The 19,703-nt window shown below is 53.6% G+C and overlaps 1 protein-coding gene across 5 annotated transcripts in view; it reads right to left on the bottom strand.

Moving 5' to 3' along the window:
• spef2 (sperm flagellar 2) overlaps window positions 1-19,703 on the bottom strand; it is a 685,307-nt gene that overhangs the window by 93,404 nt on the left and 572,200 nt on the right. For all 5 annotated transcript variants that reach the window (XM_073047840.1, XM_073047842.1, XM_073047843.1 and 2 more), the window contains exon 26: window positions 9,747-9,910. In XM_073047840.1, coding sequence (XP_072903941.1) covers window positions 9,747-9,910 — 164 coding nt within the window. The remainder of the gene's footprint in view (window positions 1-9,746; window positions 9,911-19,703) is intronic.

Genomic DNA, 19,703 nt, shown 5'->3' with positions numbered 1-19,703 from the left:
ACCATCACACATCTACCACTGACTATCACACATCTACCACCGACACCCACACATCTACCACTGACCGTCACACATCTACCACTGTCACACATCTACCACTGACCATCACACATCTACCACTGACCATCACACATCTACCACTGACACCCACATATCTACCACTGACCATCACACATCTACCAGTGACCATCACACATCTACCACTGACACCCACACATCTACCACTGACCATCACACATCTGACCACTGACACCCACACATCTACCACTGACTATCACACATCTGACCACCATCACACATCTACCACTGACACCCACACATCTGACCACCATCACACATCTACCACTGACTATCACACATCTACCACTGACTATCACACATCTACCACTGACTATCACACATCTACCACTGACACCCACACATCTACCACTGACTATCACACATCTACCACTGACCGTCACACATCTACCACTGACTATCACACATCTGACCACCATCACACATCTACCACTGACTATCACACATCTGACCACTGTCACTCATCTACCACTGACTATCACACTTCTACCAGTGACCATCACACATCTACCAGTGACCATCACACATCTACCACTGACTATCACACATCTACCACTGACTATCACACTTCTACCAGTGACCATCACACATCTACCACTGACCATCACACATCTACCACTGACTATCACACTTCTACCAGTGACCATCACACATCTACCAGTGACCATCACACATCTACCACTGACCATCACACATCTACCACTGACACCCACACATCTACCACTGACCGTCACACATCTACCACTGACTATCACACATCTACCACTGACACCCACACATCTACCACTGACCATCACACATCTACCACTGACTATCACACTTCTACCAGTGACCATCACACATCTACCACTGACCGTCACACATCTACCACTGACTATCACACATCTACCACTGACACCCACACATCTACCACTGACCATCACACATCTACCACTGACTATCACACTTCTACCAGTGACCATCACACTTCTACCAGTGACCATCACACATCTACCACTGACCGTCACACATCTACCACTGACTATCACACATCTACCACTGACACCCACACATCTACCACTGACCATCACACATCTACCACTGACTATCACACTTCTACCAGTGACCATCACACATCTACCACTGACCATCACACATCTACCACTGACTATCACACTTCTACCAGTGACCATCACACATCTACCAGTGACCATCACACATCTACCACTGACCATCACACATCTACCACTGACCGTCACACATCTACCACTGACCATCACACATCTACCACTGACACCCACACATCTACCACTGACTATCACACATCTGACCACTGACACCCACACATCTACCACTGACCATCACACATCTACCACTGACCGTCACACATCTACCACTGACACCCACACATCTACCACTGACACCCACACATCTACCACTGACTATCACACATCTACCACTGACCATCACACATCTACCACTGACTATCACACATCTACCACTGACCATCACACATCTACCAGTGACCGTCACACATCTACCACTGACCATCACACATCTACCACTGACTATCACACATCTACCACTGACACACACACATCTACCACTGACTATCACACATCTACCACTGACACCCACACATCTACCACTGACTATCACACATCTACCACTGACTATCACACATCTACCACTGACCATCACACATCTACCACTGACTATCACACATCTACCACTGACACCCACACATCTACCACTGACTATCACACATCTACCACTGACTATCACACATCTACCACTGACACCCACACATCTACCACTGACACCCACACATCTACCACTGACCATCACACATCTACCACTGACACCCACACATCTACCACTGACTATCACACATCTACCACTGACACCCACACATCTACCACTGACACACACACATCTACCACTGACCGTCACACATCTACCACTGACTATCACACATCTACCACTGACCATCACACATCTACCACTGACTATCACACATCTACCACCGTCACACATCTACCACTGACCATCACACATCTACCACTGACTATCACACATCTACCACTGACCATCACACATCTACCACCGTCACACATCTACCACTGACTATCACACATCTACCACTGACCATCACACATCTACCACCATCACACATCTACCACTGACTATCACACATCTACCACTGACTATCACACATCTACCACTGACCATCACACATCTACCACTGACACCCACACATCTACCACTGACTATCACACATCTACCACCGTCACACATCTACCACTGACTATCACACATCTGACCACCATCACACATCTACCACTGACTATCACACATCTACCACTGACTATCACACATCTGACCACTGTCACACATCTACCACTGACTATCACACATCTACCATCACACATCTACCATTGACTATCACACATCTACCACCATCACACATCTACCACTGACTATCACACATCTACCACTGACTATCACACATCTGACCACTGTCACACATCTACCACTGACTATCACACATCTGACCACCAACACACATCTACCACTGACTATCACACATCTGACCACTGTCACACATCTACCACTGACTATCACACATCTACCACTGACTATCACACATCTGACCACTGTCACACATCTACCACTGACTATCACACATCTGACCACTGTCACACATCTACCACTGACCATCACACATCTACCACTGACCATCACACATCTACCACTGACTATCACACATCTGACCACCATCACACATCTACCACTGACTATCACACATCTACCAGTGACACCCACACATCTACCACTGACACCCACACATCTACCACTGACCATCACACATCTACCACTGACACCCACACATCTACCACTGACCATCACACATCTACCACTGACCATCACACATCTACCACTGACACCCACACATCTACCACTGACTATCACACATCTACCACTGACCATCACACATCTACCACTGACACCCACACATCTACCACTGACTATCACACATCTGACCACTGACACCCACACATCTACCACTGACCATCACACATCTACCACTGACCGTCAAACATCTACCACTGACCATCACACATCTACCACTGACACCCACACATCTACCACTGACACCCACACATCTACCACTGACTATCACACATCTACCACTGACCATCACACATCTACCACTGACACCCACACATCTACCACTGACTATCACACATCTACCACTGACTATCACACATCTACCACTGACCATCACACATCTACCACTGACACCCACATATCTACCACTGACACCCACACATCTACCACTGACCATCACACATCTACCACTGACTATCACACATCTACCACTGATACCCACACATCTACCACTGACCGTCACACATCTACCACTGACCGTCACACATCTACCACTATCACACATCTACCACTGACCATCACACATCTACCACTGACCGTCACACATCTGACCACTGTCACACATCTACCACTGACCATCACACATCTACCACTGACCATCACACATCTACCACTGACACCCACATATCTACCACTGACCATCACACATCTACCAGTGACCATCACACATCTACCACTGACCATCACACATCTACCACTGACCATCACACATCTACCAGTGACCATCACACATCTACCACTGACTCCCACACATCTACCACTGACCATCACACATCTACCACTGACCATCACACATCTACCACTGACACCCACACATCTACCACTGACACCCACACATCTACCACTAACTATCACACATCTGACCACTGACACCCACACATCTACCACTGACCATCACACATCTACCACTGACACCCACACATCTACCACTGACTATCACACATCTACCACTGACCATCACACATCTACCACTGACTATCACACATCTACCACTGACACCCACACATCTACCACTGACTATCACACATCTGACCACCATCACACATCTACCACTGACTATCACACATCTACCACTGACTATCACACATCTACCAGTGACCGTCACACATCTACCACTGACCATCACACATCTACCACTGACACCCACACATCTACCACTGACTATCACACATCTGACCACCATCACACATCTACCACTGACCATCACACATCTACCACTGACTATCACACATCTACCACTGAACATCACACATCTACCACTGACACCCACACATCTACCACTGACTATCACACATCTACCACTGACTATCACACATCTACCACTGACCATCACACATCTACCACTGACACCCACACATCTACCACTGACTATCACACATCTACCACTGACCGTCACACATCTACCACTGACTATCACACATCTACCACCGTCACACATCTACCACTGACCGTCACACATCTACCACTGACTGTCACACATCTACCACTGACCATCACACATCTACCACTGACCATCACACATCTACCACTGACTATCACACATCTACCACTGACACACACACATCTACCACTGACCGTCACACATCTACCACTGACTATCACACATCTACCACCGTCACACATCTACCACTGACCGTCACACATCTACCACTGACTATCACACATCTACCACTGACCATCACACATCTACCACTGACCGTCACACATCTGACCACTGTCACACATCTACCACTGACCATCACACATCTACCACTGACCATCACACATCTACCACTGACACCCACACATCTACCACTGACCATCACACATCTACCACTGACCATCACACATCTACCACTGACACCCACACATCTACCACTGACCATCACACATCTACCAGTGACCATCACACATCTACCACTGACCATCACACATCTACCACTGACACCCACACATCTACCACTGACTATCACACATCTGACCACCATCACACATCTACCACTGACACCCACACATCTGACCACCATCACACATCTACCACTGACTATCACACATCTACCACTGACTATCACACATCTGACCACCATCACACATCTACCACTGACTATCACACATCTGACCACTGTCACTCATCTACCACTGACTATCACACATCTACCAGTGACCATCACACATCTACCAGTGACCATCACACATCTACCACTGACCATCACACATCTACCACTGACACCCACACATCTACCACTGACTGTCACACATCTACCACTGACACCCACACATCTACCACTGACTATCACACATCTGACCACTGACACCCACACATCTACCACTGACCATCACACATCTACCACTGACCGTCACACATCTACCACTGACACCCACACATCTACCACTGACACCCACACATCTACCACTGACTATCACACATCTACCACTGACTATCACACATCTACCACTGACCATCACACATCTACCACTGACTATCACACATCTACCACTGACCATCACACATCTACCAGTGACCGTCACACATCTACCACTGACCATCACACATCTACCACTGACTATCACACATCTACCACTGACACCCACACATCTACCACTGACTATCACACATCTACCACTGACACCCACACATCTACCACTGACACACACACATCTACCACTGACCGTCACACATCTACCACTGACTGTCACACATCTACCACTGACCATCACACATCTACCACTGACTATCACACATCTACCACCGTCACACATCTACCACTGACTATCACACATCTACCACTGACCATCACACATCTACCACCGTCACACATCTACCACTGACTATCACACATCTACCACTGACCATCACACATCTACCACCATCACACATCTACCACTGACTATCACACATCTACCACTGACCATCACACATCTACCACTGACACCCACACATCTACCACTGACTATCACACATCTACCACCGTCACACATCTACCACTGACTATCACACATCTGACCACCATCACACATCTACCACTGACTATCACACATCTACCACTGACTATCACACATCTGACCACTGTCACACATCTACCACTGACTATCACACATCTACCATCACACATCTACCATTGACTATCACACATCTACCACCATCACACATCTACCAGTGACTATCACACATCTACCACTGACTATCACACATCTGACCACTGTCACACATCTACCACTGACTATCACACATCTACCACTGACTATCACACATCTACCACTGACTATCACACATCTACCACTGACTATCACACATCTGACCACTGTCACACATCTACCACTGACTATCACACATCTACCATCACACATCTACCATTGACTATCACACATCTACCACCATCACACATCTACCACTGACTATCACACATCTGACCACCATCACACATCTACCACTGACTATCACACATCTACCACCATCACACATCTACCAGTGACTATCACACATCTACCACTGACTATCACACATCTGACCACTGTCACACATCTACCACTGACTATCACACATCTGACCACTGTCACACATCTACCACTGACCATCACACATCTACCACTGACCATCACACATCTACCACTGACCATCACACATCTACCACTGACTATCACACATCTGACCACCATCACACATCTACCACTGACCATCACACATCTACCACTGACCATCACACATCTACCACTGACACCCACACATCTACCACTGACCATCACACATCTACCACTGACCATCACACATCTGACCACCATCACACATCTACCACTGACTATCACACATCTACCAGTGACACCCACACATCTACCACTGACACCCACACATCTACCACTGACCATCACACATCTACCACTGACACCCACACATCTACCACTGACCATCACACATCTACCACTGACCATCACACATCTACCACTGACACCCACACATCTACCACTGACTATCACACATCTACCACTGACCATCACACATCTACCACTGACCATCACACATCTACCACTGACTATCACACATCTACCACTGACACCCACACATCTACCACTGACTATCACACATCTACCACTGACTATCACACATCTACCACTGACACACACACATCTACCACTGACCGTCACACATCTACCACTGACTATCACACATCTACCACCGTCACACATCTACCACTGACTATCACACATCTACCAGTGACCGTCACACATCTACCACTGACCATCACACATCTACCACTGACCATCACACATCTACCACTGACTATCACACATCTACCACTGACTATCACACATCTGACCACCATCACACATCTACCACTGACTATCACACATCTACCACTGACTATCACACATCTGACCACTGTCACACATCTACCACTGACTATCACACATCTGACCACTGTCACACATCTACCACTGACTATCACACATCTACCACTGACTATCACACATCTACCACTGACTATCACACATCTGACCACTGTCACACATCTACCACTGACTATCACACATCTGACCACTGTCACACATCTACCACTGACTATCACACATCTGACCACTGTCACACATCTACCATCACACATCTACCACTGACTATCACACATCTACCACTGACTATCACACATCTACCACTGACCGTCACACATCTACCACTGACACCCACACATCTACCACTGACCGTCACACATCTGACCACTGACACCCACACATCTGACCACCATCACACATCTACCACTGACTATCACACATCTACCACTGACACCCACACATCTACCACTGACTATCACACATCTACCACTGACACCCACACATCTGACCACCATCACACATCTACCACTGACTATCACACATCTACCACTGACACCCACACATCTACCACTGACCATCACACATCTACCACTGACACCCACACATCTACCACTGACCGTCACACATCTACCACTGACTATCACACATCTACCACTGACTATCACACATCTACCACTGACCATCACACATCTACCACTGACACCCACACATCTACCACTGACCGTCACACATCTACCACTGACCGTCACACATCTACCACTGACTATCACACATCTACCACTGACACCCACACATCTACCACTGACCGTCACACATCTACCACTGACCATCACACATCTACCACTGACACCCACACATCTGACCACTGACCGTCACACATCTACCACTGACTATCACACATCTACCACTGACACCCACACATCTACCACTGACACCCACACATCTACCACTGACTATCACACATCTACCACTGACACCCACACATCTACCACTGACCATCACACATCTACCACTGACTATCACACATCTACCACTGACCATCACACATCTACCACTGACTATCACACATCTACCACTGACCATCACACATCTGACCACCGTCACACATCTACCACTGACCGTCACACATCTACCACTGACACCCACACATCTACCACTGACTATCACACATCTACCACTGACCATCACACATCTACCACTGACCGTCACACATCTACCACTGACCGTCACACATCTACCACTGACACCCACACATCTACCACTGACCGTCACACATCTACCACTGACCGTCACACATCTACCACTGACACCCACACATCTACCACTGACACCCACACATCTACCACTGACTATCACACATCTACCACTGACCATCACACATCTACCACTGACCGTCACACATCTACCACTGACCGTCACACATCTACCACTGACACCCACACATCTACCACTGACCGTCACACATCTACCACTGACCATCACACATCTACCACTGACACACACACATCTACCACTGACCGTCACACATCTACCACTGACTATCACACATCTACCACTGACACCCACACATCTACCACTGACCATCACACATCTACCACTGACCGTCACACATCTACCACTGACTATCACACATCTACCACTGACACCCACACATCTGACCACCATCACACATCTACCACTGACCATCACACATCTACCACTGACCGTCACACATCTACCACTGACTATCACACATCTACCACTGACTATCACACATCTGACCACCATCACACATCTACCACTGACCATCACACATCTACCACTGACCGTCACACATCTACCACTGACTATCACACATCTACCACTGACACCCACACATCTACCACTGACACCCACACATCTGACCACCATCACATATCTACCACTGACCATCACACATCTACCACTGACCATCACACATCTACCACTGACCGTCACACATCTGACCACTGACACCCACACATCTGACCACCATCACACATCTACCACTGACACCCACACATCTCCGAGGATGGAATCAATTAGGGTGTTTCTGGTTTGTGAATTCCTCATGGTACATAACACACTCTCTCTGAAAGTTATTGTATCCAAATCTGATGGGTTAAATTAGGCAGAAGGTGGGATGGACAGTAGTTTTTGTGTCTGTACCCGAACATCAGATGCATTTTCAAATGAACTGATTAATGTTTCTGCATCACAGCTGCAGCAAGGACAGTGGTTCATCAGGAAAACTCCACTGGCACATTGTCTTATTCTCCGATTGCAACAGCGCGAAGGGAACCACTTCACCAAAGGCTCAGCCGCACCTGCAGTGCAGCTGAAATGGACAATGAACGAAAGCCCCACCCAGCAGTATTACAGGACATCCATCTGCCTTCTGTCACTCCAGGGAGACCTCCAGCCCACCCACATCATACCTCACGATATCCGGGCCTCCCAAGATGGGTAACTGTACATCAGCCACATTAACCAGTGGTATCCGTGCAAACTCTTTGCTGCTGTCCAGAGGGATCTTCCCCTCCATCCCTTTGTAGTAATCCTGCAGGAATCGGGAAGTATCCTGGAAACGATCCACCTCCACCTGCCATAGATGAACAGGACGTAGAAATGAATTCCCCTTAGTTTGGTGTGGCCCATCCGTCAGCATTGGACATTCCTCATGACTCAGTATTCACTCAGCCTGGGTTGCAACATATTGCCATCAGACTGGATGCAACTGGGAGGCTCACTGTGGGAGGGGTGGTACTGTGGGAGGGGTGGTACTGAGGGAGGGGTGGTATTGAGGGAGGGTAGTACTGAGGGAGGGGTGGTACTGAGGGAGAGTCATACTGTGGGAGGGGTGGTACTGAGGGAGGGTCACACTGTGGGAGGGGTGGTACTGAGGGAGGGTCACACTGTGGGAGGGTGGTACTGAGGGAGGTGTGGTACTGTGGGAGGGGTGGTACTGAGGGAGGTGTGGTACTGTGGGAGGGGTGGTACTGAGTGAGGCTCACTGTGTGAGGGGTGGTACTGTGGGAGGGTGGTACTGAGGGAGGGGTGGTACTGAGGGAGAGTCACACTGTGGGAGGGGTGGTACTGAGGGAGGGTCTCACTGTGGGAGGGTGGTACTGAGGGAGGTGTGGTACTGAGGGAGGCTCACTGTGTGAGGGGTGGTACTGTGGGAGGGTGGTACTGAGGGAGGGGTGGTACTGAGGGAGAGTCACACTGTGGGAGGGGTGGTACTGAGGGAGGGTCTCACTGTGGGAGGGTGGTACTGAGGGAGGTGTGGTACTGTGGGAGGGGTGGTACTGAGGGAGGGTCACACTGTGGGAGGGGTGGTACTGAGGGAGGGTCTCACTGTGGGAGGGTGGTACGGAGGGAGGTGTGGTACTGTGGGAGGGGTGGTACTGAGGGAGGCTCACTGAGGGAGGGTGGTACTGAGGGAGAGTCACACTGTGGGAGGGTGGTACTGAGGGAGGCTCACTGTGGGAGGGGTGGTACTGAGGGAGGGGTGGTACTGAGGGAGGCTCACTGTGGGAGGGTGGTACTGAGGGAGGGGTGGTACTGAGGGAGGCTCACTGTGGGAGGGGTGGTACTGAGGGAGGCTCACTGTGGGAGGGGTGGTACTGAGGGAGGGGTGGTACTGTGGGAGGGTGGTACTGAGGGAGGGTCACACTGTGGGAGGGGTGGTACTGAGGGAGAGTCTCTCTGTGGGAGGGGAGGTACTGAGGCAGGGTCACACAGTGGGAGGGGTGGTACTGAGGGAGGTGTGGTACTGTGGGAGGGTGGTACTGAGGGAGGGTCACACTGTGGGAGGGGTGGTACTGAGGGAGGGGTGGTACTGTGGGAGGGGTGGTACTGAGGGAGAGTCACACTGTGGGGGGGTGGTACTGAGGAAGGGTCACACTGTGGGAGGGGTGGTACTGAGGGAGGGTCTCACTGTGGGAGGGAGGTACTGAGGGAGGTGTGGTACTGTGGGAGGGGTGGTACTGAGGGAGGGTCACACTGTGGGAGGGGTGGTACTGAGGGAGGTATGGTACTGTGGGAGGGTGGTACTGAGGGAGGGTCACACTGTGGGAGGGGAAGTACTGAGGGAGAGTCACACTGTGGGAGGGTGGTACTGAGGGAGGGTCACACTGTGGGAGCGGTGGTACTGAGGGAGGGTCACACTGTGGGAGGTGTGGTACTGTGGGAGCGGTGGTACTGAGGGAGGGGTGGTACTGTGGGAGGGGTGGTACTGAGGGAGGGGTGGTACTGAGGGAGAGTCATACTGTGGGAGGGGTGGTACTGAGGGAGGGTCACACTGTGGGAGGGTGGTACTGAGGGAGGTGTGGTACTGTGGGAGGGGTGGTACTGAGGGAGGCTCTGTGTGAGGGGTGGTACTGTGGGAGGGTGGTACTGAGGGAGGGGTGGTACTGAGGGAGAGTCACACTGTGGGAGGGGTGGTACTGAGGGAGGGTCTCACTGTGGGAGGGTGGTACTGAGGGAGGTGTGGTACTGAGGGAGGCTCACTGTGTGAGGGGTGGTACTGTGGGAGGGTGGTACTGAGGGAGGGGTGGTACTGAGGGAGAGTCACACTGTGGGAGGGGTGGTACTGAGGGAGGGTCTCACTGTGGGAGGGTGGTACTGAGGGAGGTGTGGTACTGTGGGAGGGGTGGTACTGAGGGAGGGTCACACTGTGGGAGGGGTGGTACTGAGGGAGGGTCTCACTGTGGGAGGGTGGTACTGAGGGAGGTGTGGTACTGTGGGAGGGGTGGTACTGAGGGAGGCTCACTGAGGGAGGGTGGTACTGAGGGAGAGTCACACTGTGGGAGGGGTGGTACTGAGGGAGGGTCTCACTGTGGGAGGGTGGTACTGAGGGAGGGGTGGTACTGTGGGAGGGGTGGTACTGAGGGAGGGGTGGTACTGAGGGAGAGTCATACTGTGGGAGGGGTGGTACTGAGGAAGGGTCACACTGTGGGAGGGGTGGTACTGAGGGAGGTGTGGTACTGTGGGAGGGGTGGTACTGAGGGAGGGTCACACTGTGGGAGGGTTGGTACTGAGGGAGGGTCACGCTGTGGGAGGGGTGGTACTGTGGGAGGGGAGGTACTGAGGGAGGTGTGGTACTGTGGGAGGGTCACGCTGTGGGAGGGGTGGTACTGTGGGAGGTGTGGTACTGTGGGAGGGGAGGTACTGAGGGAGGTGTGGTACTGTGGGAGGGTGGTACTGAGGGAGGGTCACGCTGTGGGAGGGGTGGTACTGTGGGAGGTGTGGTACTGTGGGAGGGGAGGTACTGAGGGAGGGGTGAAACTGAGGGAGGGTCACACTGTGGGAGGGGTGGTACTAAGGGAGGATCGCACTGTGGGAGGGTGGTACCGAGGGAGGGTCACTCTGTGGGAGGGTGGTACTGTGGGAGGGGTGGTACTGAGGGAGGGTCACACAGTGGGAGGGGTGGTACTGAGGGAGGATCACTGTGGGAGGGGTGGTACTGAGGGAGGGTCACACAGTGGGAGGGGTGGTACTGAGGGAGGATCACTGTGGGAGGGGCAGTACTGAGGGAGGATCGCACTGTGGGAGGGGTGGTACTGAGGGAGGGTCACACAGTGGGAGGGGTGGTACTGAGGGAGGATCACTGTGGGAGGGGTGGTACTGAGGGAGAGTCACACTGTGGGAGGGTGGTACTGAGGAAGGTGTGGTACTGTGGGAGGGATGGTACTGAGGGAGGGTCACACAGTGGGAGGGGTGGTACTGTGGAGAGGAGGTACTGTGGGAGGGGTGGTACTGAGGGAGGTTCACTGTGGGAGGGTGGTACTGAGGGAGGGTCACTCTGTAGGAGGGGACGTACTAAGGGAGAGTCACACTGTGGGAGGGTGGTACTGAGGGAGGGTTACGCTGTGGGAGGGTGGTACTGAGGGAGGTGTGGTACTGTGGGAGGGGTAGTACTGAGGGAGAGTCACACTGTGGGAGGGTGGTACTGAGGGAGGATCGCACTGTGGGAGGGTGGTACTGAGGGAGGGTCACACTGTGGGAGGGGTGGTATTGAGGGAGGTGTGGTACTGTGGGAGGATCACTGTGGGAGGGTGGTACTGAGGGAGAGTCACACTGTGGGAGGGTGGTACTGAGGAAGGTGTGGTACTGTGGGTGGTACTGAGGGAGGGTCACACAGTGGGAGGGGTGGTACTGAGGGAGGGGTGGTACTGTGGGAGGGGTGGTACTGAGGGAGGGTCACACAGTGGGAGGGGTGGTACTGAGGGAGGGGTGGTACTGTGGGAGGGGTGGTACTGAGGGAGGGTCACACAGTGGGAGGGGTGGTACTGAGGGAGGGGTGGTACTGTGGGAGGGGTGGTACTGAGGGAGGGGTGGTACTGAGGGAGGGGTGGTACTGTGGGAGGGGTGGTACTGAGGGAGGGTCACACAGTGGGAGGGGTGGTACTGTGGGAGGGGTGGTACTGAGGGAGGGTCACTCTGTAGGAGGCAAAGTACTGAGGGAGAGTCACACTGTGGGAGGGTGGTACTGAGGGAGGGTCACACTGTGGGAGGGGTGGTACTGAGGGAGGTGTGGTACTGTGGGAGGGGAGGTACTGAGGGAGGGTCACACTGTGGGAGGTTGCTACTGAGGGAGGGTCACACTGTGGGAGAGTTGGTACTGAGGGAGGGTCACGCTGTGGGAGGGGTGGTACTGTGGAAGGGTCACACTGTGGGAGGGGTGGTACTGTGGGAGGTGTGGTACTGTGGGAGGGGAGGTACTGAGGGAGGTGTGGTACTGTGGGAGGGTGCTACTGAGGGAGGGTCACACTGTGGGAGGGGTGGTACTGAGGGAGGTGTGGTACTGAGGGAGGGGTGGTACTGAGGGAGGGTCACAGTGGGAGGGGTGATACTGAGGGAGGGTCACACTGTGGGAGGGTGGTACCGAGGGAGGGTCACACTGTGGGAGGGGTGGTACTGTGGGAGGGTTGGTACTGAGGGAGGGTCACAGTGGGAGGGTGGTACCGAGGGAGGGTCACACTGTGGGAGGGGTGGTACTGTGGGAGGGTTGGTACTGAGGGAGGGTCACTCTGTAGGAGGGAAAGTACTGAGGGAGGGTCACACTGTGGGAGGGTGGTACTGAGGGAGGGTCACGTTGTGGGAGGGGTGGTACTGTGGGAGGTGTGGTACTGTGGGAGGGGAGGTACTGAGGGAGGTGTGACACTGTGGGAGGGTGGTACTGAGGGAGGGTCACTCTGTGGGAGGGGTGGTACTGAGGGAGGTACTGAGGGAGATTCACACTGTGGGAGGGGAGGTACTGAGGGAGATTCACACTGTGGGAGGGGTGGTACTGAGGGAGGCTCACTGTGGGAGGGTGGTACTGAGGGAGGGTCACTCTGTAGGAGGGGAAGTACTGAGGGAGAGTCACACTGTGGGAGGGTGGTACTGAGGGAGGGTCACACTGTGGGAGGGGTGGTACTGTGGGAGGTGTGGTACTGTGGGAGGGGAGGTACTGAGGGAGGTGTGGTACTGAGGGAGGGTCACACTGTGGGAGGGGTGGTACTGTGGGAGGTGTGGTACTGTGGGAGGGGAGGTACTGAGGGAGGTGTGGTACTGTGGGAGGGTGCTACTGAGGGAGGGTCACACTGTGGGAGGGGTGGTACTGAGGGAGGTGTGGTACTGAGGGAGGATCACGCTGTGGGAGGGGTGGTACTGTGGGAGGTGTGGTACTGAGGGAGGGTCACGCTGTGGGAGGGGTGGTACTGTGGGAGGTGTGGTACTGTGGGAGGGGAGGTACTGAGGGAGGTGTGGTACTGTGGGAGGGTGCTACTGAGGGAGGTTCACACTGTGGGAGGGGTGGTACTGAGGGAGGTGTGGTACTGAGGGAGGGGTGGTACTGAGGGAGGGTCACAGTGGGAGGGGTGATACTGAGGGAGGGTCACACTGTGGGAGGGGTGGTACTGTGGGAGGTGTGGTACTGTGGGAGGGGAGGTACCGAGGGAGGGTCACACTGTGGGAGGGGTGGTACTGTGGGAGGGGTGGTACTGAGGGAGGGTGGTACTGAGGGAGGGTCACACTGTGGGTGGGGTGGTACTGAGGGAGGTGTGGTACTGTGGGTGGTACTGAGGGAGGGTGGTACTGAGGGAGGTGTGGTACTGTGGGTGGTACTGAGGGAGGGTGGTACTGAGGGAGGGTCACACTGTGGGTGGGGTGGTACTGAGGGAGGTGTGGTACTGTGGGTGGTACTGAGGGAGGGTGGTACTGAGGGAGGGTCACACTGTGGGTGGGGTGGTACTGAGGGAGGTGTGGTACTGTGGGAGGGTGGTACTGTGGGAGGTGTGGTACTGTGGGAGGGGAGGTACCGAGGGAGGGTCACACTGTGGGAGGGGTGGTACTGTGGGAGGGGTGGTACTGAGGGAGGGTGGTACTGAGGGAGGGTCACACTGTGGGTGGGGTGGTACTGAGGGAGGTGTGGTACTGTGGGTGGTACTGAGGGAGGGTGGTACTGAGGGAGGTGTGGTACTGTGGGTGGTACTGAGGGAGGGTGGTACTGAGGGAGGGTCACACTGTGGGTGGGGTGGTACTGAGGGAGGTGTGGTACTGTGGGTGGTACTGAGGGAGGGTGGTACTGAGGGAGGGTCACACTGTGGGTGGGGTGGTACTGAGGGAGGTGTGGTACTGTGGGAGGGTGGTACTGAGGGAGGGTCACACTGTGGGAGGGTGGTACTGAGGAAGGTGTGGTACTGTGGGTGGTACTGAGGGAGGGTCACACAGTGGGAGGGGTGGTACTGAGGGAGGGTCACACTGTGGGAGGGTGGTACCGAGGGAGGGTCACACTGTGGGAGGGGTGGTACTGTGGGAGGGGTGGTACTGAGGGAGGGTGGTACTGAGGGAGGGTCACACTGTGGGAGGGTGGTACTGAGGAAGGTGTGGTACTGTGGGTGGTACTGAGGGAGGGTCACACAGTGGGAGGGGTGGTACTGAGGGAGGTGTGGTACTGTGGGAGGGGTGGTACTGAAGGAGGGTCACACAGTGGGAGGGGTGGTACTGAGGGAGGGTCACACAGTGGGAGGGGTAGTACTGAGGGAGAGTCACACTGTGGGAGGGTGGTACTGAGGGAGGATCACTGTGGGAGGGTGGTACTGAGGAAGGTGTGGTACTGTGGGAGGGATGGTACTGAGGGAGGGTCACACAGTGGGAGGGGTGGTACTGTGGGAGAGGAGGTACTGTGGGAGGGGTGGTACTGAGGGAGGTTCACTGTGGGAAGGTGGTACTGAGGGAGGGTCACTCTGTAGGAGGGGAAGTACTAAGGGAGAGTCACACTGTGGGAGGGTGGGACTGAGGGAGTGTTACGCTGTGGGAGGGTGGTACTGAGGGAGGTGTGGTACTGTGGGAGGGGTAGTACTGAGGGAGAGTCACACTGTGGGAGGGTGGTACTGAGGGAGGATCGCACTGTGGGAGGGTGGTACTGAGGGAGGGTCACACAGTGGGAGGGGTGGTACTGAGGGAGGGTCACACTGTGGGAGGGGTGGTACTGAGGGAGGATCGCACTGTGGGAGGGGTGGAACTGAGGGAGGTGTGGTACTGTGGGAGGATCACTGTGGGAGGGTGGTACTGAGGGAGAGTCACACTGTGGGAGGGTGGTACTGAGGAAGGTGTGGTACTGTGGGTGGTACTGAGGGAGGGTCACACAGTGGGAGGGGTGGTACTGAGGGAGGGGTGGTACTGTGGGAGGGGTGGTACTGAGGGAGGGTCACACAGTGGGAAGGGTGGTACTGAGGGAGGGGTGGTACTGTGGGAGGGGTGGTACTGAGGGAGGGTCACACAGTGGGAGGGGTGGTACTGTGGGAGGGGTGGTACTGAGGGAGGGTCACTCTGTAGGAGGCAAAGTACTGAGGGAGAGTCACACTGTGGGAGGGTGGTACTGAGGGAGGGTCACACTGTGGGAGGGTTGGTACTGAGGGAGGGTCACGTTGTGGGAGGGGTGGTACTGTGGGAGGTGTGGTACTGTGGGAGGGGAGGTACTGAGGGAGGTGTGACACTGTGGGAGGGTGGTACTGAGGGAGGGTCACTCTGTGGGAGGGTTGGTACTGAGGGAGATTCACACTGTGGGAGGGGTGGTACTGAGGGAGGCTCACTGTGGGAGGGTGGTACTGAGGGAGGGTCACTCTGTAGGAGGGGAAGTACTGAGGGAGAGTCACACTGTGGGAGGGTGGTACTGAGGGAGGGTCACACTGTGGGAGGGGTGGTACTGAGGGAGGTGTGGTACTGTGGGAGGGGAGGTACTGAGGGAGGTGTGACACTGTGGGAGGGGAGGTACTGAGGGAGGTGTGACACTGTGGGAGGTTGCTACTGAGGGAGGTACTGATGGAGGGTCACACTGTGGGAGGGGTGGTACTGAGGGTGGTGTGGTACTGTGGGAGGGGAGGTACTGAGGGAGGGTCACACTGTGGGAGGGGAGGTACTGAGGGAGATTCACACTGTGGGAGGGGCGTACTGAGAGGGCCTCACACTGTTGGAGTTCCCTCTCTTAAAGTTGAAAATCTGCAATGAGATTGCCAAAAAATGGTTTTGGAGACTGCCAGTAGACTCTGGAAGTGTGGAGTGTCATCTCAGCTGAGGAAGGTAACTGTTTCCTTTCCAAAACAAGAGAAAATCAGCAGATGCTGGAAATCTGAGCAACACACATAAAATGCTGGAGGAACTTAGCAAGACAGGCAGCATCTAGGAAAAGAGTACAGTCAACAGTAGCCATTCCCCTGAATAATAAGTTCACCGTCCTGGATGCTGTTGGTGAGGACGACCGACCAGGTGTGAGCCACGGTGGCAGGGCCTCTGGCACTGAGTCTGACCCTGTGGTGCAGAAGGATGGGACGGAGAAGAGGAGAGCTGTCGTCATTGGAGACTCTATAGTCAGGGGAGCAGACAGGAGATTTTGTGGACGTGAGAAGGAAACCTGCATGGTTTGTTGCCTCCCGGGTGCCAGGGTCCAGGATGTCTCTGACCGGGTGCATGACATCCTGGTACGAGAGGGAAAGCAACCAGAAGTCGTGATACATGTTGGGACCAACAACATAGGCAGGAAGAGGGATGAGGTCCTGAAGTGTGAGTTTCGGGAACTAGGCAGAAGGCTGAAGAACAGGACCTCAAGGGTGGCGTTCTCAGGATTGCTGCCAGTACTACGTGATAGTGATGGTAAGAATTGGAGGAGATGGCAGTTGAATGCGTGGCTGAGGAGTTGGTGCAGGGGGCAGGGTTTTAGATTTTTGGACCACAGGGATCTCTTCTGGGGAAGGTGGGACCTGTACAGATTGGATGGGTTGCACCTGAACTCGAGGGAGAGCAATATCCTTGCAGGTAGACTCTCACAGCTACCTGGATTATTCCTCTTCCCACCCTGTCTCCTGCAAAAATGCCATCCTCCATCTCTGCCGCATCTGCTCTTGGGATGAGGTTTTTCATTCCAGGACAAAGGAGATGTCTTCTTTTTTTAAACAAAGAGGCTTCCCTTCCTCCACCATCAACTCTGCTCTCAAACGCATCTCTCCCATTTCACGCACATCTGCTCTCACTCCATCCGCCTGCCACCCCACTCAGGATAGGGTCCCCTTGTCCTCACCTACCACCCCACCAGCCTCCGGGTCCAACATATAATTCTCCATAACTTTCGCCACCTCCAATGGGATCCCAATACCAAGCACATCTTTCCCTCCCCCCTCTTTCTGCTTTCCACAGGGATCGCTCCCTACGCAACTCCCTTGTCCATTCATCCCCCCCATCCCTTCCCACTGATCTCCCTCCCAGCACTTATCCTCGTAAGCAGAACAAGTTCTATACCTGTCCTTACACTTCCTCCCTCACCACCATTCAGGGCCCCAGACAGTCCTTCCAGGTGAGGCGACACTTGTCCCATGATCCTTTCCCTTCTCCAGCTCTGTATCCCTTTTGCCAATCACCTTTCCGGGTCTCAGCTTCACCCCACCCCCTCCGGTCTTCTCCTATCATTTCGCATTTTCCCCTCCCCCTCCTACTTTCAAATCTCTTAGTATTTTTCCCTTCAGTTAGTCCTGATGAAGGGTCTCGGCCCGAAACGTCGACAGTGCTTCTCCCTATAGATGCTGCCTGGCCTGCTGTGTCCCACCAGCATTTTGTGTGTGTTGTTGTTTGAATTTCCAGCATCTGCAGATTTCCTCGTGTTTGCTTCCAGCTTGATGGGTTGTCCAAGGAGGGTGACCTGTCCTCGGGTGGAGTGCTCAGAGCGTATGTCCGCTGGGGGGAGGGGGTTGACACTGAGGCATTGGGGGGTTCACCTGTGGTGACGGTACTCCGAGGTCACCATCCTCACAGAAGGAGTGGAGTGCCAGGGTCATGATAGGTGGGGAAGTCACAATTCCTCCATGCATTGCCTCAGGCAGGGGTGGCTGATCAAGGCGACCTGGGCTCAAGCCCTT

Source organism: Hemitrygon akajei, chromosome 6 (genome assembly GCF_048418815.1).
Source record: "Hemitrygon akajei chromosome 6, sHemAka1.3, whole genome shotgun sequence".
Lineage (NCBI taxonomy): Eukaryota > Metazoa > Chordata > Chondrichthyes > Myliobatiformes > Dasyatidae > Hemitrygon > Hemitrygon akajei.
Note: the sequence above shows the minus strand (reverse complement) of the source record. Positions and strands in the feature narration are given on the sequence as shown.